At 33.1% G+C, this 25,154-nt stretch overlaps 1 protein-coding gene across 1 annotated transcript; it reads left to right on the top strand.

The window, feature by feature from the left end:
* The first annotated feature begins 7,121 nt into the window (after positions 1–7,121).
* On the top strand, positions 7,122–11,543 carry LOC145043209 (U-box domain-containing protein 5-like). Its single transcript, XM_078991789.1, has 6 exons — positions 7,122–7,434; positions 7,548–7,630; positions 8,925–9,110; positions 9,311–9,418; positions 9,590–10,425; positions 10,621–11,543. The coding sequence occupies exons 2-6, from the start codon at positions 7,577–7,579 to the stop codon at positions 11,411–11,413; spliced, it is 1,977 nt and encodes a 658-aa protein (XP_078847915.1). The 5' UTR covers positions 7,122–7,434; positions 7,548–7,576; the 3' UTR covers positions 11,414–11,543.
* The last annotated feature ends 13,611 nt before the right edge of the window (positions 11,544–25,154 follow it).

Here is a 25,154-nt window from a genome sequence, read left to right as displayed (position 1 = left end):
GCCAACCTACCCGTGTCAAGCCGTTCTGGGGTGCTGACTACCCATGTCAATCCATTCTGGGGTGCTGACTACCCATCGACCCTAATAACCGATCCTCGGGGACTATTTCACACCCTACCGCTACTATCACATATACCATAACATAACATATTATCAGACATAACTGGGGTGCCTGAACTACCCTTCGGTCCTATCAACCGAACTCAGGGACTGGTCCCCTCCTACTACATCTATCGCATATAACATAACAAGCCAGCATTGAAACATATCATCACATACTATCAGACGTATCTAGGGTGTCTGAGTACCCTTCGGTACTAACAACCGAACTCTACTACTATCGCATACAACATATCATGCTAGCATATAACATATCAGGTAGTAGCAAAGCTAGATGATATCACAAAGACAGTTATCTATCATACGTACTCCTACTAGTGGGCTGGCATTGTGGCCTTAGACCCACCGCTACTAGAAGGTAACACACCTCGAAGTAGCTACTGAAAGTCTGCTTGCTGAGGGCCTAACTGCTGAACCGGAACCCCCAACTACAATTTCCATAAACACTAAGTCAGATACTGATAACTAACCATGGGGTAAAATGACTATTTCATCCTCCGGTCAAAGTCAACATCCCAGTCAAAGTCAACTTCCTGATCGACCAAACTCGTCGAGTTGGCTTGCCAACTCGCCTAGTACATTCCATCTGTTCTAGTTCTACACCCGATCTACTCGTCGAGCTTAGCGAAGACTCGACGCGTTCTTCCTCGATGCATACATACTAAGTCCAAGTTCATCTGACTCGCCGAGTTGAAGAACAACTCGTCGAGTCTTAGGGCAATCTTCATCGGACTCGCCGAGTTGCTCATCCAACTTACATAGTCCACGGCTATCTTCATAGGACTCGTAGAGTCCATCGCTCTACTCTCCGAGTTCATTCAGTCCTTTTTCTATACATACATGATTTGAGCCATGTAACAGCTCCAAACCACAGATCTTCTAGGGCATGTTTATCACGTAAAGTTGCAAACTTTACGTGCATGCATAGCTTTAGAGGCTTCAAATGTCCAAACTAAGCTCTTAATGGGTTCTAAGCTCAAGAGGGACCTTAATCACCAATATGAACGAACTTAACACTTTAAGAAGCTAATGAGAGTCCAGATCTGAAGTATTATCCAACCATAAGGTTTCTCTTCAAGTATTTGGGGTTTTAGGGCTTAAAAGCAACAACTTATGGACAAACAAGATTTAATAGATAAATAACTAAGATGGAAACTTAATTACCAGAATAGACGACCACAAATGAATGTGTTCTGGATCTATGTCCCCTTCCTTGACCTCTTCAACTTCTCCCTTCTTCCACTTGCTCCAAAGTGCACCAAAAGTCCCTTCACAAGGCAACAATCACTGAAACTCACCAATGGAGGCTAGGGTTTTCGATAAGGATTGCTCTGAGGGTGATGGGGGCTGAGATGGGGTTGCAAGGATGTTTAAATAGGGTGCAAACCCTAAGGATTAGGGTCTCCTCCTGATTGGCCTACTCGCCGAGTCCAATCATGGACTCGCCGAGTAGATCACTTAAAGCTCGCCTCCAACTCGACTTCGACTCGGCGAGTTAAGGCTACAACTCGCCGAGTAGCTCTTCCAAAAGAAATATTTAATCAAAATAATTACGTACCACGAACGGGGTGTTACATTTAAACTAGGAAAAATCACATAAGAGGGCCAAAAAGGACAAAAGATTCAAAATATGCATAACTCATGGTTTTTAAAAGGATTTATTTGAATAACTATGGATCTTTATGGTATTTATGATTTTGTAAGGGTTAAAAGTGTAAACTTTCACAAATGGGCCTCATTGTGGGCTAAATTTATAAATTTTTGGGCTTTTGTGGGCTTAAGTGTCATGTTAAAAAAAGTTGAGACAAAAATGTAAATTTTCGGTTAAAAGGGGCTGAAAATGAAATTTTATTAAATCTTGGGTCAAACAGATAAATTATTCACAATCAGGCTGAGAATGTAAATTTTCATAAATTTGAGGCCAAAAGTGTTATTTTGACAAAGGTAGGGTGAAAAATCTTATTTCACATGAATCAAGCCCAAAAATGTAAATATCGGTCTTAGAGGACCTAAAGTGTCATTTTTAACAAAAATGTGTCTTAATTGTAAGTTTATGGTTTAAGAACCAAAAATATCTTTTTTTTTTTTACAAAAAGTGGGTCTTTTATGTCATTGGTAAAACAAGTAAACTTAACATTCAATGTAACAGCCCACGGATCGATTACGTCATTTAGACTTTTTATTGGGCCTGGAATATAATCTACATGTTTAGTGGGCCTGAATTGTCCTCTTACATGTTTATTGGGCCTAGAATATACATTATATGTTTATTGGGCCTGGAATAAAATTAACATGCTTATTGGGCCTTAGTTGTCCTCTTACATGTTTATTGGGCTTGGAATATACCTTATATGCTTATTGGGTCTGGAATATAATTTACATGTTTAGTGGGCCATTAGTTGTCCACTTACATATTTATTGGGTCTGGAATATACCTTAAATGTTTATTCGCATAAATTCAGTTAAGGATCTTATGAGACACTTTGTTTGGTACCTATTGAGTGTACAATCATAGCCTGTATTTGTAACCCGAGTCTCCTGGAAAGAGAGTGGGAGTTTGTGTATAGATCTATATTGGGGTGACACGTCGCACCTGAGCAGTTCGCTACAATTGGAATAAGCCAGTCTAGGGTGACAAACCTTACCTTAAACAAGTCGACATCTGAAAGATGTCATGACATGTGGAATTTTCATTATCAAGTATGGTTATAATGACTCACTTAGAGGAATTAACACCATTATAAAATTTACGAGAAACAATATTTTGTGGATAACACGATAACATACATGCACTGGTACTCAGCCTCAGGTTTTGAGATCACAACGTTTTCATAAACACACAACATCGGGTTGTCTGAGATCACTCACTTTATATTCTTACAACCATTAACACACACCCATTAATACAAGATCAGACACAAACATTTCAAACCGTTTTTCGCAAAATGTTGGATTTTCTAGCAATTACAAAGTAATGCAAAACATTTTACTCAAAGATGCTTATGAACTCACCAACATTATCTATGTTGATATTTTTAAATTAATTTGTATTCTCAGGAAATCATTGAGTAGGTTGGTCAGCAAGAATACATGGATATTTTGTTGTGTTTTGTCATTACCTTGCTTTGGATATTTTGGCATGTAATATTGAAATACACTACTTGATGTAAACAATGACAATTGTAATATTACATGTGTGATGATGATGTTTTGTTTCAATTATATATACTGTGATGATACTACAAGAATGACGTCACATAAGCCCTCGGACGTTTATTTTGCCGTATGGTTCGGGTGTGTGACAGAACGTATCTCCTTGGAAAGGAGTTATAAGGTTCAAAAAGCGGGGTAAACTGAATTCGTGGTACATAGGACCATTCAAAATCCTTGACATGATAGGTCCAGCTGCCTATTGACTTATGTTGCCCCAAGAGCTTAATAACGTGCATGACGTCTTCCATATGTCTAGTCTTAAAAAGTGTCTTTCCAACAATACACTTATCATCACACTTGATGGAATTCAGATTAACCCCAAACTGAACTTCATCCACTAGCCTATCCAAATCAAGGACAGGGAGGTCAAACGACTCACGTAAAGTTAGATTCCCATTGTCAAGGTATGATGGAACTCTAATCGAGGACCAAAGTACACATGGGAATGAAAGGACCAAACGAAGGACAAGTACCCTCACTTGTTTGAAGGAAGCCTGACGATAAGATAAAATTTCTGGATGAAATTTCCTAAACAGGGGGAGAATGTGACAATTGAAAGGATTCCGGTACTGATCACCTTTAGGAGAGACTAGAAAAAATAGATGTAATAGCTTAATATTGTAATATTTGATTTTAAGATAATAAAATTAAAATGTGTTGTTATATTTATTGTTAAAATGACTCTTTCAAAAATAAGTATCCAAAAAGTTGTACCGTCTTGTATGCTGGTTAACATACTTGGAAAGTACTCGTTAACGTGATCCCAATGATATAAGATTCGTAAAAATCTGACTCCAAATGAAAGAGTTATGGATTTTATAAAAACAAAAATCAACCAGGTAATTAAAATTAATTATGTCATAACTCAACCAATCTTTACTTAGAGAATGGTTGAGTTTTGACTAAAAGTGCAAAAAAGAGATTCGTAGTAATCTTTAAGATAATGCGAAAAACGAGATTCGTATGAGAGAGATATGAATTTTTGTAAAATGACTTATTTTTACCCCTGTGTAGGCACAAAAATAAAAGTCAAAACAAGCTAAATCAACCTAAATGAGAGTTGTCGTACTCCTTGACATAGATATAAAGAGGGATTTGATCGAAACTCACACGAAGATATTATGATTTTACAAAATCCTGTCGTAAAATCTCGTCGCGCACCTGACATCGGATTCAATCAGATTGCGAGTGATGTGACCAATTGGGGTAGTGACAAGTGGCCTTCTCTGGATCGAGCCACCATGATTATGTGCAATGTGTATATATATATATATATATATATATATATATATATATATATATATATATATATATATATATATATATATATATATATATATATATTTGTGTCACACGCATCCAAATTCCATGCCTATTAATAGAAAGCAATATAGATCGTTTTGGCATACCATTCTATACAGCTCTCTATGCATCTCTCGAAGTGGTAGCCGTCCTAGGCGATCCCGGAGTTCAAAGCCCGATTCAAGCCTACACCAACAGTCTCATACGACTAGGGTGATTTCACGACCCTGCCATTTTACTATATGAAAAGTTTTACGGAAGGGAGGGGGAATACATGCTTATCAAACTGCATTATCAAAATATATTTATATCTATAAATATCAATCGTTATATAAAACATCAAACCTTAGGATAATGTAGCTATTGGCATTATACCTAGTTGTAAGCATTGATATTATATCCAAGAGTTATAATGTCCGATAGTTTAGAAAGAGATATTACCTAAACTTTATAATGATCAACTTCCTAAGATAATGTAGTACTTAGAAGTAATGTTGGTCAAATGTAGGGAAATATACTTTATGTAATCGTTATTGTGTCCAAATATCAAATTTTCAAATCAACCATAATTAGGGTTATATATATATATATATATATATATATATATATATATATATATATATATATATATATATATATATATATATATATATATATAAAAGATAATAATGAGATAAAAATGGTATAATAATCAAATTTAAAATTAAAAGGGTTTATATTATGATAGTTATAGGAAACCACTAACAAAACAAAAATCATTTTTAAAACACCACAACACTAAAAAAATAGTATTGTAACACATGTTTCCTTGGTATACGTATTAATTTTATGAAATAAGAAAGTGAGTTAAGATTAATTGTGATTAAACATTAATCGGCCATAGTGGGTTGGGGGTTGATGTGTTTCGGTGTAAGTCGATTGCATTCCACATAATGGTCTATGTAATGAGCCACATAATATTTGCACGCGATTTGGGTAGATAAAACTAGGGGTGTTCGTGGTTCGTTTTGAAACCGTGAAACCCGCCAAACCGATCATCGATTGGTTTTATGGTTTTTATTTTTCTTTACGGTTTGACTTGCGGTTTCTAACATTTAAAACCGTTTAAAAGCCGGACCGGACCGTAGGATTTGTATAGATATTAATTAATTTTTTTATATGTAATTGTATTTTGTTGTATTATATATTAATTTTTATACACAAATAATAAACTTTAAAACGAACAATATTTAATTATTGTAGTTTTTTAACAGTATTAGGCAAATTTTGTGCTATTTTTACAACTTTAATATTACAGTTTTTTTAACAGTATTAAGCATAATTTTTTCATGTTTTGACAGTTTTAATATTACACTATTTTTAACAATATTTGGTAGATTTTTAACTGTTTTAATACCTTTAATAGTGTTGTTGTTTTTGCTAAATTAGTTTAATGTACTTGACTAAAATGAATCTAAAAAGTTCAAACCGTGAAATCAAACTTCAGTCAAACCATTACTAATGGTTTTATTTGGTTTGGTTTTAAATATTCAAAGGTTAGGTTTCGGTTTTTGTTTGATAAAAACCGTTAGTAACGGTTTGGCTACGATTTGACCTAAAAAACCAAAAAAATCGGATCATGAACACGCCTAGATGAAATCGTAAATAAAAGTTATTATTGATTAAGTTATTTTTTTAAAACAAAAAATTTAAAAGCTCATTAGTAAATGGTGTAAAAGAAAAGAAAGTAGCTAAATATATCCTAATAAATCAAAATCATTTTTGTCAAATATCATGATCTCATTGCATATAACACACGTTTTGTCATAAGATTAAAATATTTATTTTATATTTGTCATTTACTTTGTTTTTCATTTTCCAATATATCATTAATTTTGGTTTCATAAATTAAATGTATCATAATAATTATATTAATTTCAAGTTTCATATTTCATATTTAATTTCAATTTCTAATAAATTTACATTTGACCTTCGTAATTAACATTTTGTTATAGTAAATCCCTTTAATATACGAGTATCATAATTAAACACGTAATTTTAATTTATTTTTTTCACATGATTTGTAATTTTTTTTTCTCATACTTTTCATTTATTTCAAATTTCAAATTGAAATAAAATTTTCATTACTCATTGGTATCTAAAATTTTGTTTTAATCAATCCATATATTATATAATATTCACAACTAATATAACTAAAAATATAACTTGATACCCACCTAAACTATATCCTAAAATAACAACTTATAAAAATAAAAATACAACCATTTATTGTTAAACTGCTAACAGTTAACCCTTTTGTCTCTATTTAGTTTGGAGAATCTGATGAGATCCAAAGTGGACAGGAAAGTCAAGCTCCAAACCGAACCTCAACCGGTTAAAAAATATCAAAACGAATCCGTAAAACTTCTACAAGACGTTCGGAAGGTTGACCCGGTCTTCCCAATCGGGTCCTTTTATCAAAGTATTTCTATTTCATCTACTGAAAGATTCCACGGTAGTGGTAGTAGTTGAAAGGCCAGCCTCACTTTACTTTTACACACTTTGACGTACCCATTGCCGTCGTCGTAATAAATTGGGACCATTCAACTCCTCTCATTGACTCCTTCTCCTTATAAACCATTCAAAACATTCGATATCCTAAGTGGGTTTATGTCTTATGATTGTCGTTGAGCTTCTTCAGTGAATCAATGGCGAGCTCCAGCTCACTAACCATGGTTTTTGCATCGGTTTTCTCCTCCATGTTACAGTAACACCGAAGAACTTACCAGCAACTTGATCGACTGTGCTCTCTACTTCTCTGTGAGATACAGTGTTTAATGCATTTAGGGTTTTGGTTGCTTTGGATAGTTTGGAATGAATTTCATCTGGATCTTTGTGTTTCTTTAATCTTGACTTGTTGTGTTTTAATTCAGGATCAATCAGGGATAACCTTTTTTGAAAGATGGAGAGTATTGCTCTTGAACTTGTGGAATATCCATCTATAAGTACATGGAAAGTAAGTATTCAATTCTGTATATCCCTTATGAGCTCAAATATATACACCCTGCAAATAATATTGAATACTTTACTTTCGAATTTAGTGAAAGAAAGGGTTGATAGCATCCTAGTGTAATTTCTTTCTAGTAGAACATTGTATGCTTAAAAATCTATCTATTTTATAACAAAGTCTATCTAAATACAAACCGATTAATGCTATTGTAACTTGGTAGTGTTTTCAAAGTGTAGTGTGTTGATAAGAAAAATTAAATTTATAGTGTTGTTATTGGGTAGATTATCCAAAGTATAATATCTTTAAAAAATGAATATACGAGTCGTAATAGAAAATTTTGAAAATGAAATATTATAATAATATACAAAAGTATGTTACTTTTTCTCGTATTTAGCCTTTTAGTATAAAAGTTGAACATGTCAACTTCAAGAATAATACATGTGTTTCTTTGTGACAAAAGCTAATCTCTCTTATATATGAAAAAAATAAATGGGTTTTAATTGGTTTGTTTATCTTGAAATAGTTTAAATCAATAATTGAGTAATTGACAATGAGTTGATATTTCCTTTTGGGATAATGGACATGGAGCCCATTGAAACTTTTAATGACTCTCATTTAGTCATCCTTCTATGCAATTTTGTCATTTATACAATTATACCAAATCCAATGAAAATAATCCAAAATGACAAATGGATTATTTATATTTATTTCGCGCAATACACAAAAATATAAACCTTTGGTTGCAAGAGTTGTACTACACAGTTCCTTACACATAATATTACACAGTTCCTTAGCACATGATATGAAATTTTAATATTCAAGATTATCTCCAACTTACATCATTTTCTGGTATAATGTTCCAATGATTTTATTTTTTTGTAACTTACGTACATTTAAAAAAATATTCTTATGTTCATTAGGTTTTTAAAGATTTATCTTACATCGTTTTCTTTACAATAACTTCATAAGTTATACCATTAAACAATTATAACTAAACAAATTATTCACACATAATTAAAACAAATTAGCTATTATATTATTTAAACAAACATATTATTAATCAAAAAAATCACATTTATATCATAAACATAAACAATAAATCTAATAGTACCATCATTTAATACATAACATAATATTACAACTAACAAATATTACATGTAAAACATAAATATACAACCAAATTAACTATAAATGTATAAACTCAATTACTCAAACTTAAAGAACCAAATCATACACATGAAAAGTTTAACACCAAATGTAACATAAATAAACACTATAACATCAAATTTAACTGAAACAGGTGCATCGTTCTGCATGCTTGGAAGTTAAAAACATTATGGACAAAATCGCCGAAATATTCACTGCGCTCGAGTCAGCTCGACCACGATGCAAGTCGGGGTTACAACTTTTGTGCTCATTACATCATTACATGCAAAAATGCAAATTGCTTCTTCGACACTGCTCCGAATCTAGCAAACTTTACTTGGTAAATATCTCCGAAGTTATATTTCTTGATTTCATAATTATATTTGCGGAAACAGACAACGGTTAGAATATATATGTCTCATCTAACATACCATTGTATATCTGATTTACATCACACATGCTGGTTTTGTAGCGGTGTAGGTCAGTTCAAGAATTATTAATTTTTGTAAAACTATAAATGCAAGTGAACTTTTTTTATAGGCAATCAGTGGAGAGGGAATAATTTTGAGGTGTGAAAGGATTCAGAATTGTTTGGAGTCATATTTGAGTCTACTCCAAAACATGGTGGAGCCCACATTGGCTGCTCAGGTTAGTTTTTATCTAGGTCATCATGTAACGAACATTTTTTTCATATTATTTTCTGTCGCTAAAAAACAGCCTTTTACAGTTTGTCGCTAAAGGGTAGAAATGGATTTCTTTCGCTAATGCTCATTTTTTTGTGTGTTAATTTATACGATTTCAAATTGGGTGTTATTTCAGATGTCCCAAATTGTCGATTATATCAAAAGCGTCACCTTTACTTTGGATTCCTCGGAAGATGAAGCTGGGAAAGTTTTGCTATCTTTACTCCATCGAGACATAGCAGCATCAAAATCCGATAATCTTGAAGAAATCAAAGCTTTCAAATTTGCAGCTTTTAGGTTACAAATCACATCCCCATTAGCTCTCATGATTGAAAAACGATCCATAAGAAAGCTACTAACAAAATCCGATTCCGACCCTGCAAAAAGAAAAATCTTGAACTATTTGTTGTATCTCGCAAGAAAATACGGAAAATTAATCAAACAAGAAGAATCGCAAACACAAAGCGACACAAACAAAAAAACCGAGGATCCACAAAATGATGACATGGATGTTTTTGATTCACATCAACCACCTGTGAATTTTAAAAATCGTGAATTAAGTACACTTTCTTCTTCTAGCTCAGTGCCCAGTTTCAACAGTTCTTTAGGGGAATTAAATCTTCAAGTTGACCATGTGTCATTTCGATCTTCGGATACAAATAGTGTGGAATGTGTTTCGGATTTTGAGATTCAAGAAAAATCTGAGAGATTTGATTGTGTTCAGAGTAATGATAATGGGACAAATTTGTTTATCCTTGTGAAGCTTTCTGTGCTTCCATGGCAATCAAGGAGAAAAGCAGTGGAAGATGTGAAAGACCAGTTGAAAAATGACCAAAATGGGTCTCACGGGTTCATGTGTACAAGTTATATAAAACCCGTTTTTAAGTTTTTGAAAGAAGCTCATAGATTAAATGATTCGGGAGCTAAAAGAAATGGAGCTGAGTTGCTTTTGATGTTCTTGAAGGAATGCAGGTAATGCTTTTATCTTGTTAATATTGTACAAAAATGAATGTAAGGGTTAAATGGTCATTTACCTTTGTTCACTTTACCCTAAATCTGATTCTATGTTCCTTTTGTTCTTTAGCTTTTTGTTGCTAAAATTAAGGTTTTACCCTTTTACTGTTTTTTGTGAACTTCTTCTAATTGTATTTTTGTGACATTTAACAGAAATGACATGCCACCTTTACCAAAAGATGCAATCTACGACTTGTTTACATTTCTTGATTCAGATTCAGAAATAACCGAAGAGGCCTTACAAATATTAGAATTCCTCTCTTCCCAAGATCATTACAATTCTGAAATTGTGGCATCTAGGATTCTAACATTTCTTCAAGAACTCATAAAAACCCCAAAGAAAAGCAAACACCACAATGTTGCATTAAGAGTGCTTTGCAATCTTTCAAATCACAACGATTTAGGTAACCACCTTATATACCTAGGATTCATTGAAGACCTAGTGCCCTTTTTGGATGAGATTTTGTTATCTGGCCTTTGCATCAAAATCTTCCGGAACCTTTGCGCCATTGATGAAGCGGCTGCTCATTTTCTTGAAAATGAAAGATGTATTGAGTCGATTGGGGAGCTTCTTGAAGTCGGAAAAGAAGAAGAACAAGAACATGCACTTGATATTTTGATCTCTTTGTATTACCAAAGGGAAGAGTTGCATGAAATTTTGATGCAAATTGATGGGATTATTTCATCGTTGGCACACATTTCGAAAAATGGGAGTAGTCAGGGGAAGTTGATTGCGGTTGAGTTATTGCGGTTATTGAATAATGTTCCGGATGATAATTCATTAGCATGTAGCTTTAGTGATACATCTCAAAGCACAAATGGTAACTTGAAGCAAGGTATAGATTCATCACAACCCACAAGTGGTGACCTAAAACAGAAGAAGTCGTGTTCTAAGTTGGGGTTGTTTGGAAAGTTAAAAGCAAAATTTAGAAAGTCAGTTTGGTAGATTACTTGTTTGTTAAATATTAGACATTTTTGTAGGAATGTACAGGTTATATTAATTTGTTGGAAATGGTTTTGTAATCAATTAGAGATTACTTCTATATTTAGTTTTCTAGGTAATCAATATTTAGCTATCAAGTATTGCAATTGTGGTAATGGTTGGTGAGTAAGAAATTTAGGGCTGAACATGGTACGGTACCAGTTGATTCTTACTCAAACCGTGTACCGTACCAACTACAGTTTGTATCAAATTTTTTGTTACCAGTACCGTACCAACTATACTTGATACCAACTTATTTCGCTACCAACAAGTTTGGTTGGTACAATTTGATAATTATATTTTACCAACTTTGTTCAAAATTTCAATTGTAATAGTTAAACACTAGTAATGATACGGGACACTTTTCTCGTCAAGTAATATAAATTAGTAAATTAACTATTCTAGTTACTAAAAAAAATTAATAAGGGATTTTTCAGTTTTTTTATTTAATCTGGTAAAATAAAAAAACTGAAAAGTCCCTTATTAATTTTTTTTAAATTAATAAGGGACTTTTCAGTTTTTTTATTTAAAAAAAATTTCAATTGCAGAAGGACCTCAAGATGCCTCAGTTTGTGTTGTAGATCAAGTTGTGCGTACTAATAAAGGAGTATCCGGTATACATGCACCGACAACGATTATATATTTGATGGTTATTCTGAAGCCGACAAGAAATTAATTCGAATTGATAATCGGGCACTTAGAGAGCTAATTTATGTCAGTCCTCGTGAAATGGTCGTTAGATAAGAACAGCATAAAGATAATCTTCAAACCAACGCTTTGAATGACGTTGACAAATTCAAAATGTTGGATAACAAATCTATAGTTGATGTCTATAGATAGATTCTTTATCACTAGTCTTACAAGAGCGGGTTAGGAAAAACTAAATATGAAGTCATTTGCAAATTTCTGAACAACCTAACTCTTGTTAGGAGTGGCTTCCACTAAAAAAAAAATTTGAACAAACGTTAATAACTTTTTTTTTTTTTCTTTTTATTTATTATTATTATTATTATTCTTTTTTTTTTTGCAATTTTTACATCATGTTTTTCTTTCGTTACAATTAAGTTATTATGTTTTTAATTTGTTGCAATTCTGACAAGTCGACTAGTTTGCTTCATGTTGCCACTGTTGACGTGACATGCTGACTTGACACAATTTGGTTATATGATATTGACGTGGGATGACGACGTGTTAGAATCGAAAAGTGTTGCAAAAGTCACTATATTTTCATTTTATACCGCGTTGTGGTGAACTATATATCGTGCCTCGGTAACTAGGAATCAGCAAAGTACATTGTGGATTCCATTCTAGCTCTGGAGACGACATTTAGCCCAACTTCTAACCTTCATAACTTCCTTTTTTCTAATCCGTTTTCTATGATCTTTATATCCACATGCTGGGAACATACTTTACAATCTCTATTAAGTCATTTCTTACTGAATACGAATCTTAATCAATTAAGAAATCAACATGGCCTAAAAAGCATAATATTACCCATTTTACCATTTTGACCAAAAATGCATCTTTTTATGCATTCTTTCTCTTGAACTTACTCATCACATCTCTTCTAGACAACTTAAACTCATCTTGGTCATTCTCATGAAGTCACAAATTCATATTCTAACATAATTATCATAATTGACCATTTTCCCTTTTCATCGGTAACGCCCGTGTTTCGGGAATAAACATTGGCAGATGATGTAATAGTCTATATCAATTATTGTAACTCTTTTTGAAATAATAAAGATGAAATATTAGAGTATTATGTGAATAATGTGAATTTATGTGTTTTATACTTAATTATAAAGGTATAATTAATAAAGAATAAAAATAAGCATAAAATTAAAGTGTGACATAAGACCGATATCTTTACATAAAGTTTTAGTGGTCGAAACAAGGATTCCGGGGATATAAAGAATGCCGAAATTCAAGTTATAACGATGAAGTTAGGACACATCGAAGTTTTGCAACGGAACCGACACATCACCATAAATAGTGAATTTACGATAGAGAACTTTTTAGCCTTAGTGATATAAACAAAAGTTATAGTAAACATTAAACCGAGAACATACAAAAAAAAAAAAAAAAAAAAAAAAAAAACGCCCAAATCTGACTTCGTATGAGGAAGTTATGAATTTTCTATGATTTGGCATAGCAGTGCACGACCCGAAACTCAAATTTTAGGTGGACCGGTTTTTCGCCTATGCGACCTAAGTTAGAGTTGAAGATCTCATTAATAGGAACTCAACAATAAAAAAACAGACTAAAACGGAGTCTGTATGTAGACGTTATGAATTTTACGCGAACATTTAATAGTATAATCTCCCCCTACTATTAAATTTAGGACCGATCAAGAATTAGATGACATAGTCTAAATGAAAGTTGTAGACCTTGTTTTTACCTGCAAGTGGATATAAAGAACGTCGAAAACAGAGCTTGTATGCGAGAGTTATGATTTTTCTAAGTCGGGAGGGTGCTATGCGAGTTTTGGTGACGTGACGCGATCACATCCGTTGCTTTCTCCCCAAGAAAAGCCATCATAAAATGACACATGGCACTGACTCGGCAAGTCATTGACCAAACTCGGTGAGTCCAGCTGCCTGGCAGCCTATAAATAGAGGTGACGGGTTCCTTCATTCTTCACACGATCCTAACTTCACTTTCTCTCTTTATACTCTCTGTAGCCTCCGTTAAGCCCCCCTAAAGTCTAGGTGAACCCGCTAGCACCCAAAGGAAGCCCCGAGGCTCCCGTAGTCCTGAGAAAAGAGCCTTTTGCTTAAGAACGTTGCTCCAGCAAAGCCTGGTTTTGCGAAAAACACGCTATAGGTGAGCTACGCCTCCCCTATCGTTAGTATATCTTATGTTTTAATATAGTAATTTATTAAGACTTTATAATAAGTATTTGGGCTATTATTATGAGTTATATAAGTGTTGTTATAATATCTTTTAACCACTCAATGTATGGGGAATTTGGTTTAAAGGGTCGCATAAGGTTGTTGGATTTCAGAAGTGCAATGAACTTTCGTAGCATCACGCTCGTGGGCATCAAAGGCGACCAACTCTTCAAAAGTAGCAACATCTGGGTTGATCTTTTCAAATTTCTCATCGAGGACCTATTCTTTGTCCTCGTAGTGAGTGATCATACGTATGTATCTCATCCACTCATTGAAATTTGACCCATCAAATGTCACCTTTTGACATAGGTTCATTAGCGAGAATGACCCAGAAGCGTTGTTGTTGTTGTTAGCAAACATCTGAAAAAGAAAGGAACAAAGTTTGATTAGAAATGAATTCCAATCAAACACCCAAATGAAAAATTATGGCTAGGATCCAACAACATTATTCACAACTTAGAAAAGGGATGTCTTAATCTAAATGTAAATAATTTGAAGGTAAGTGAATGACGATTCACTTATTTCCACCGTGAAAAACGAAAAGAAATTAAGTTTTAAATGTATTTGAAAACTCCTAGATTCTTTTGAGATTCATTGAATTTTTCAATGGCATGTATAAATCTCGATATGCCCTTCAAGTTTGTGACTGGGATACCGAAGATCAAAAACAAGGTGTGAATAACCATGCGAATCAACATGGTGCACTTCATGTCTCTATCACCTAATAAATGTGTCGGTAAATCACACACGCTCCATTAGTCTATGACAAACATCGAGCCACCTTTCGCTACTAATGTCAATCCCAAATTAGTGTGCCGGCTAACCACACACGCTCCACTAACGTTTGACAAGGGTACAAAGTGTAATTCCATGGAGTAGCATCATTTTCGAATTTTGCCCTAAAGTAACTAATATGAGGAATTTGAAAAAACATTGTAGTTACTTTGTATCATTCATTATACTTTTAACGAGGAAAGGATTTCCCTATCCTACCCATTCGGCTAACGACCCTCCACCAATCAAGGAAACAATGGGTAAGAGTGGATACCCATTAAACGACCATTTTATAGGCCATAACCTTATACCCCTTTATAGATTGGCTTCGTGAATGAGGCCTACTAACAGTAAGACTAGCACTTTAAGTTATACATATATATATATATATATATATATATATATATATATATATATATATATATATATATATATCTTGTAATAATATAATAGTATAGGTTTGAATTTTAAACTTGTAAAATTCTAAGGGTTTGAAATTTAAATCATTCAAAATTAAACTTTTAATAATAAAATTAAAAGTTCAAAACTTGAGGCAAGTTTTGAACTTTTAAAAAACACAAATGATCAAATAACAAATAATATATATTAAACAATTAATTTTGTGATTATCTATATTTGACATAATCCAATTTTAATCACAAGATAATTACCAAATCATTTAAACAATCAATATTTATCATATAAAGAAACTATTATTCAAATGATTTGAAATTATCTTTTGTTTTGTAAGGATAATCATTTAAATACAATAAACTTTGGATTTTATTATTAAAAAACGATTTTCGCATTTATCCTTCAGCAAAACAGCAAGAAATCCTGAGATATCCTCTATCTGACTCTCAAACTCGGCGAGTCACTACCTGGACTTACAGAGTTGGGCAGACTCGTCGAGTCGGGTCGGGCAGAGGCTAGAAAAACAATTTTTAGCAAAAACTCGAAAAATACATCACATACAACAGAAACCAATGAAGGCTCTGATACCACTGATGGATTTAATGGAAATGAACATCCTATGTGCTCATGCAAAACCCTAAAGCTTGGACCTAGGCTTCTCTATTGTACATGTAATTCATCCAAGACTTGTAACCCTGGAACTAGCATGCATAATTTGAAATTAACACTATAAGAACAGATCTAAGTGATTACCTCTTTCAATTGGCTTGAAATCCTTTGATTCTTCTTGGTCTTGAGCTTAGAGTCAGAAGTGTAAATCCTCTAATGGTTTAAAAACACCACACAAGCAAGATGGCAATGATGAGAGAGGAAGGAGGATACTAAAATTGGCCGTAGGGTTTCTCTTGGAGTCATGTGGCTGAAAATTGCAAGGAAGGGTCTTTATTTATATTGTAGGCTGCTAGGGTTTCAGTTTAAACCCTAATGGACAACTTAGTCACCAAGCAGCCCAAGGAACCTTCTGGAATAAGGCCTTGGACGAAAATATGGTGATCCTGCATCATAATTTCGTTCCCCCTTAGTCCATTAGGTTTCCCAGCCCAAAACTCAACTATCACACATTTGACAGTTTAAGCCCCTTTATTCAATTAATCTCTTTTAGTCACCAAATTAATTCCTAATTAATTTATGACTAATATTAATCAAACAATATGATTCCTCCTTTAATGTAATATTCTTATAATATATTAATAAATCATAATATCTTCTCTCTCTCCTAAGTAACCTTGTCAAGTTGCTTAGGTGAAGGCAACCCAAAAGGACCATGCACAACCGGGTCAAGTACATACCAAATATAGTTATGGGCTTAGACACTAATCCAACAGAAACAACGACACCCAACATTCCCGTCCTGTCAATGTGTGACTTCATCTCTAAGACATGTGCACACACATACCTTCCATCTTTGTGTTTGCTAGCCAATAGGGCTTGAGTGACCTTGAACTTTTCAAATCTTCGAACACGTGGGTTAGGGAGAATAGTTAGAGGAGGTGGAGGAAGTGAAGTATGATTTCTAGTACCACTAATGCATGACAAAGGGATTAATCTTACACCTTGATCGCCATGTGGGATATCATCTTCATTAGGAAAGCTTTTTCCAAAAAGGATAAGGAAGACCATAGTTGTCAGAACTAGACATCTATAAGGGAGAAATTTAACTTAGTTAATTTAATTCCTTAATGTAAGACCCAAATGAAATATTAAGCCTAGGACCCAGCACAATAGTTTACAATTCAGAAGAGGGATGTCGTAATCCAGTTGTAAACTATTTGAAGGTAGGTATATGACGATTTACCAATTTCCACCATGAAAAATGAAATTGAATATTAAGTTTTAAATTAATTGAAATTCCTATATTCTTTTGAGATTCATTGAACTTTTCAATGGCATGCTTAATCTCCATTATGCCCTTCAAGTTTGTGATTGGGATACCGAGGATCACAAACAATGTGTGAATAACCATGTAAATTAGCTTGATAATCTCGAAGTCATTTATCACTTAATCAATGTGCTAGTTAAACATACACGCTCCATTGATCAACGATAAATTACGAGAAACCCATTGCCATCCTACATTAGTCCCAGATTAGTGTGCCGATTAACCATACACGCTCCACTAATGACTAATAAGGTGCAATGTGTAATTTCATGGGTTAGTATCAAATTCACATTTTTCCTAAAGTAACTAAGATTGGGAATTTATAAAATATTTAGTTAATTTATAATTATAATTATACTTTTAACGAGAGTTAATATCCTATCCTACCAGTTCGACTAACGACCCTCCACCAATCAATGAAGCGGTAGGTTAGAGTGGACACCCATTAAACCACTATTTTATAGGCAGTATCCTTATACCCACCTTATAGATTGACTTCATGAATGAGGCCTACTAACAGTAAGATTGACATTTTACTTATACATATATATATATATATATATATATATATATATATATATATATATATATATATATATATATATATATATATAAAATATATATTAAACTTTTAATTTTATATAGTATACAGGTGTACTTTAAACTTTTAAAATACTTGATGGTTTAATTAATAAATTATACTCTTAATTTAATTAAACTTAAACCATGATATTATTAGGGATTTAATAATCTTCTTCTTTAATTAAACATTTTAATAAATTTAATACAATCCATAAGAGTTAACTTGAACTATTCAAGAGAAAATCATCAAGTTTCAAAATATAAAAATTCAAAATTAAAAACTATGTAATTAATTTTTAAGTTATAAACCTAAGAGTTACACCTTTTAATTACAAGAGTTCAGATAATTCAATGTTTCTTAATTTAAGACATTTCAAATTTCAAAACTTGAGGGCTAGTTTTGTAACTCTTGAAAAACCTTTGAGTTCCAAACTTGATGACAAGTTTGTAATTCTTAAAAATAAACTTTTAGAGTTCCAAAACATAAAACCAAGTTTTGTAAATATCCAAAACATTTAGATCAAAATTTAAACTTACAAAATAATCATATTATCATTTACAAATTTGACTTAAAGCAACTCTTAAAGCCAAATAACTTCAAATCAAAATATTACAAACAATTAGTTTATCATATAAACTAGTAACAATTTCACGATTTGCCAATATATCTTTTCATTGGATGGGATAACCATTACCATACCGAAAAGAACAAATTTTATGATACAAAACAGTTCAAGGTAATGACCCAAATCCAATTCTGGCCAAAAAAACCCCAAAAATTTGCCAACAGACTGTTGAATTCGTTGAGTCTGATAAGGGACTCGTCATGTTCACCCTGGCAGAATGTAGAATTTCATTTTTTTTTTCAACTTTGAACAATTCACCAATGCAACTATATAAGAGAAAACTACTCATGGCTTTGATACCACTGTTGGGTTTTATGTATTACAATAATCATATAGTGCACATAAAACCCTAATGCTTTAGATCTAAGTTTTCTCTAGTTAAACATGCAACAAAATGTATCCAAAGCATGAAGCCTACAACTAGCATATAATTTGATATTTGAATCATAAAATACTAGTTAGAAAATTGCCTCCTTTTATAAGTTGTTGTATTTTGGCCTTTAAGAACTTAGCACCCCAAGTGTGACTCCCGAAACGGTTCACAACACAGGACGAACAAATGGAGGAACTTGAAAGAGAGGTTAGGCACACTAAAATCGGCTATAGCATCTCTAAGATGATTTGTCACCTCATTTTGTGCCAAGGGGTCTCATATATATAGTGTAGAATTCCAAGGGTTATATGTAACCCCTAATTATTACACTTGGGTTTGTAATGGACTAACACTTGATTTACACAATCAGCCTCTATATATTTAATTACTCTCTTTTGATCACTAAATTAATTCCAAATTAATTCATGACCAATACTAATTATATAATATGAATCCTTATTTAATATATTATACTTATAATATATTAATAAATCATATTAACCTCTTTCTCAATTATCAATCCTATCAAATTGCCCTGGTGATATGTAACCCAAAATAGACGATGCTACTCTCGGGTCAAGTACATACCAATTATAGTTATGAGCTTAGATACCTAATCCAACAAAAACATGCTCACATTGTGAGCGCTGACAGATTAGGGTTTCTGCCACGTGTCACACTCTTAAACAACTATATCGTCGGAAGATCATAAATTTTTCATATGAGCTCCATTTTTGACATTATTTATATTCACGCGTAGGCGGGGACGTACTCTAAAACTTTCACTTAGATCACTAAGGCTAAAGAGTAATCTATCGTAAACTCACTTTCTTTTTGCGATTCTCGGTGTTGTGTTGCTTTTGTCGTGAAACTTCGACATGTCATAACCTCTTCGTAATTACTTGGATTTCAATGTTCTTTATATGTACGGAACCCTTGTGAAGTATACTAAAACTTAGTTAAATATATGTATTCTAAATAATCCTCTATCAAAAAGTCATTTTTTGATGCTTATTGTGTCTAAATTGACTAGCCTGAATATGCGGGAGTTACATTTGACCACATGGCAGCGATTTTTTCCCACCTTCTTGTGGAACTTTCTAGCAAGGTCAAAAGCCACCTTATATGTCTAATAGTCCTCATAGAACTTTGCTAGCTCAGGTGCCATAGTGGCCACCATAATGCAAGTAAACTTAGTGGCATCATCAAAGTCTTTGTTGTAGGAAACGATTTCCTCAGGAGTAGCAGTGGAATAACCAATTTCGATAAGAGGCTTTTTGAGGCCATATTATTTGCCCTCATATAGAAGATTCCTTCAAGTTCCTTATCGATTCCATGCATATGGGACAGGTGAGTTTCTCTTTTGATAAAATCGAGAGTAGAGAGAAGTTTGAGTTGGAGGAGCCAACTTGAGTAGTAGCGAGATCCCTGTTTCCAGACATCTATATAAAGAGACATAGTTTTAGTTGGTGATATAAATCCTTAATATTTTAACCCAAAATAAATATTCATGGCTAGGATCCAAAATACAATTTATAATAAAGAAGAGGGATTCCATAAACTAATTGCGAATTTATCAAGGTACGTAATAAAAATTTACCAATTTCAATCTAGCATGAAACTACTAGATCATTTGAGATTCATTGAATATTATCAATGGCATGTTAAATCTCAGATTATGCTCTTCAGTTTGTTACTGGGATGCCAAAGATCACAAATAAGATGTGAATAACCATTAAAACCCGCTTGAGGACCTCGATGTCATTTATCATCTCAAATTAATGTGTGGATAAGCTACACATGTGCTATTAACTATCATAATTTTTGATTTGTACATCACTCAACTTTATAGTCCCAAATTAGTGTGTCGGTAACTATCATAATTTTCGATTTGCACGCTCTATTAACGACATATAAAGAGTGATATGCGTTTTCATGGATTAGCATACACTTCGCATTTTTGTCCTAAAGTAAAGAGAGTTGAGATTTATTCAAAAATGTTCTAGTATTTTTTAAGCATCATACTTTTATGAGGTTATGTCCTATCAACCCGTTCGGCTAACAACCCTCCATCACGTAATGGAGTGGTGGGTAAGAATTGTCACACCCCAAAACCAGGAACGGCGGAAACGTTCTGGGGCGGAGGACGTCATGTATAATATCAACAACAATGTAAAGTAGAAAACAAGTAACAACATCATCCATTGCATTAATAATATAATTATTATAAAAATGTGTTCTATCAAATTTTGATAAACACTAAAGCATAAATCAAAATGAAAGATAAGTCTTGAACAAGATCCATCTTACTTTCTCCTTGCATCGGTACCTGTCTATGATGACATGAGGATACAAGTAATTTTGAAAGCGAGTATCAACTTTAAAGCTGGTGAGATCATAAGTATTTAGTGTCTTAATTTGTATGTAAGAATATGTAAGTCTATGTATTGTAAGTATTGAAAGTGTATATGAACTGTACGTGTTTGAAAAAACCCTAGAATTCCTATGATTCCTACTAGTATATGAAGGTGTCTTCTACCAAGACCTAATTGTTCTGAATGTAGTCTTCTACCAAGACCTAACTGTTCTGAATGTATGTTTCTTGTAAGAGTATGTATTTTCCCAAGTATAACTAGTCATGCTCCGATTTAAATCACAATAATTAATGTATTCTTGTATATGTATTGTAATGAACTGTTCTATCTGTAATGTAATGAACTGTTCTAGCTGTAATGTACGTGCTCTCTACCTAGCAAGTATAGTAATGTAATCGTTCTAGTATAGTTGTATATGTTCTCTTCCTAGTATAGTCGTATATGTTGTCTTCCTAGTATAGCTTTATATGTAATGTACTGCAATGTTCTACAAAGTATTGACTCATGAATGAACTGACTCATTGTATGATATCGCGTTCTAGTAATTGTTCTAGTATCTTCCTAAACTACCCATATGGTAGTTTACTAGTAATCTAACTGGTAAGTATGGACATGGATGTATACCCTTGCTACCCAAGGGCATATGTTGAACTGGAAGGACCTTTTATGACTATATATGTACACATGATATATAACTAATATTTAAACAACTTTCGGACGAATACCCGATATCCCACCAGACCACATCTCAAGGCACAAAAAGGAAATAGGGTGGATAACCTTCCTAAGTCTTTTAAACATTCCTTATATAACTATACATATAGAGGCATGCAATTTATAATATAAAATCATAAATAAGTTTTGTAAGACATTTGAAACATAAACATTATTTCAAGAAAAGATCAACTTGATGTCAATCTATAAAACAATTTGAAGGCATAAGTTTGATAACACAGTTGAAGTATAAGGAAACATTTGTTTGAAACACAATTGTAAATAAGCTTGAAAGGTAATGTACGGAGTAAGATGTACAGTGTAATAAAGAGTTTAAAACATATAAAATGTTTATAAAAATCATTTGAAGGAAACTGTTTGGTAAAACGGCTAATGAGTAGCCAAATCATTTGAATGCTGTATATTAATCACATGTGATTGATGTAATAACTAGTGTAATTCTACTTATTAATCACATGTGATTGATATGAGAAGTAGCATGATTCTACTTGTATCCCCCCATAAAACATTTAAAATAGTTTAAAGCATTAGTTAAGGGGTATGAACTCACCTGTAGTACGTGACTGGAATTGAACGGACTGTTATCGTACGGAAGGATCGGACAAGTGCTTGGTGTCAAGTGGAGACTTAGACACACACAATGATCCTAATTACATATGAAAACATATGTATATAAATAATTAGTGATTATAACACTAATTATACAAGTAATAACATTTAAGCGCGAGGAAAACACTTTTGGTTAAGTGCTAGGAGGCTAAAGGGTTGCAACAAAAGAGTGTAATGCCTTTAATGGTAGTTTATGGTCTAAAGACCATATGTCTTGGAGTTTACGGCCCAGGGGAGTAAGCTCCTGGCCGTAAACTCTCAACAAGCCTCTAAATGAAGTCTATCAATTATACAACTCATGTGGTGAATTGTTTCAAGGCTAATTCAAGTCTTAGGGTGCCATATCAACTCCTTTAAGGAGTTTACGGCCATGGGACCATAATCCCTTGGAGTTTACGGCCGTAAACTCCCTTGGGAGGGTTCTTAGGGTTCTTACAAATCTAGACCTTGGTACTTGGCTTTAGGAGGGTTTATGGCACAATATCACCATTCTATGGAGTTTATGGCCATGGAACCTTTTGGGCCGTAAACTCCCTCACAATTGGTGTTCTAAGTATTTTAACTAGTCCAACACTCATCTAGGTACTTGCCCAAATAGTCTCTTGGCTTAAGGAAAGATTTAGGGTGTCCTTTGACCCCTTTAAAGGAGTTTACGGCCTAAGAAATACTCTTGCCCGTAAACTCTTCCACACTTGTGTTTCCATGAGTTTTCTAGGTTCTAAACACTTAGGAGTACATGCCAAAAATAAAGTCTAAGCCTTACGGAAAGTTTGAAGGCATTTTGGCACCTAAAACATGGAGTTTACGGCCTAAGAAGCTTCTTGGCCGTAAACTCCCTTCTAGCCATGATTTCTAATGGTTTTGTTGGTATAAAGCATGAATTGGAGGCTTCTAGTTCGAGTTCTAAAGCTTTGAGGGTCATTTGAACCCTTAAGGACCTTAAAATGGAGTTTACTCCCCAAGAACGTTCTTGGGCGGTAAACTCTCGGATCTCACTTATTTGGTAGGCACTCTATGTTATTAAGCTTAAAACAAGTAGTATAAAACAACTAGAAGTATACTCACAATCTGGGATAAAAACCCGAAGATCCGTGAGAGGAAATTTGGCTTTTCTCTAGTTGGAAATGTGAATAATGAATTAATTTAATTCAGAAATCTATTTATAGTCCTGAAATATTTTGGCAGAAAATATTTTTATTCCTGGAACGAACTCTAATGTCTTAGAGTAATGGAATAACAGTGTTGCACAAAACCCTAGTGCAACCACTCTCCTAATATCTTCTTAAGTGTAAATCCTGAAAACTGCCTAACTTACACTCGGAGTCTGAATTTTCATTGTAATTGATCTACATCTATTGGCTTGATATGGTTTGTTCAGAATCGAAATTTCGGGTTGTCACAAGAATGGATACATATTCAACGGTCATTTTATTGGCTATTTCAATATATCTCTTTTATAGTAAGGCTTCGTGAATGAGACTTACTATTGATTGACTGACTTGTCTTACACATAATATATTAAACATTTAATCATATATAGTATAAGTTGTATTTTAAAACTTTTCAAAATACTACGGTTTAAAATTAATTTTCGAATTAAATAATTAATCATTAATTAATTTTAAACTAAATAATGATTTAATCATTTATCTTATTTAAACAATTAATTAAATAAATTTAAAACATATTATTTACCAATTAAACTATCAATTAAATAATTTAAATTTAAGCACATGGATTCAATAGTTATTTACCAATTAAACAATTAATTAAATAATTCAAATTCAATCTTAATCCCTTATCCTTCTAATTTTCAAAAAACGGTAAGGTTTATCAGGTTTTAATTATTCAAATTTTAAATCCTATTAAAATAATAATTAAGAAAACTAGAAACCCTATGAATATTCATCAAATTTTCAAAAATAAGGAGTAGCAGCTAGGGTTCCAAAAAAATCCCTAGCCAAGTTGAAATTTTAGCCGATGTTTTGATTATCTTTAATCATCGTTACTAGGAGAAAAAATCTCATAACATGGCAAAGACAAAGAGAAATGAATGACAAGTATTATTGACTAGGATATTATTTATAGAGCAATCAAGCATGAATTCAAAACCTGAAACATTTTTTAATTGGAAGAGAATTTTCAAAATTCAAATTCACAATTATAGGATCATAGAGAAATAATGAAAGAATGCCAGGGTCTTCAACGGTCATATCCGAATTAACTTAATTTAGCTCTTATCCTTTCTTGAACAACCCCAGACCAACTCATTAGGTTCATACCATTACTTTTGAATTGAAACAACGATCCAAACTCGGGTGAGGGAGGGGGGGGGGGGGGAGCATACGCCCTTACCATTCCAACAACAACTTGGGTCTTACCAT

Source organism: Lactuca saligna, chromosome 4, assembly GCF_052625555.1.
Source record: "Lactuca saligna cultivar CGN05327 chromosome 4, ASM5262555v1, whole genome shotgun sequence".
In the NCBI taxonomy this organism is placed as follows: domain Eukaryota; kingdom Viridiplantae; phylum Streptophyta; class Magnoliopsida; order Asterales; family Asteraceae; genus Lactuca; species Lactuca saligna.
The sequence above is the reverse complement of the archived record's forward strand: the minus strand, read 5'-3'. Positions and strand labels throughout refer to the sequence as shown.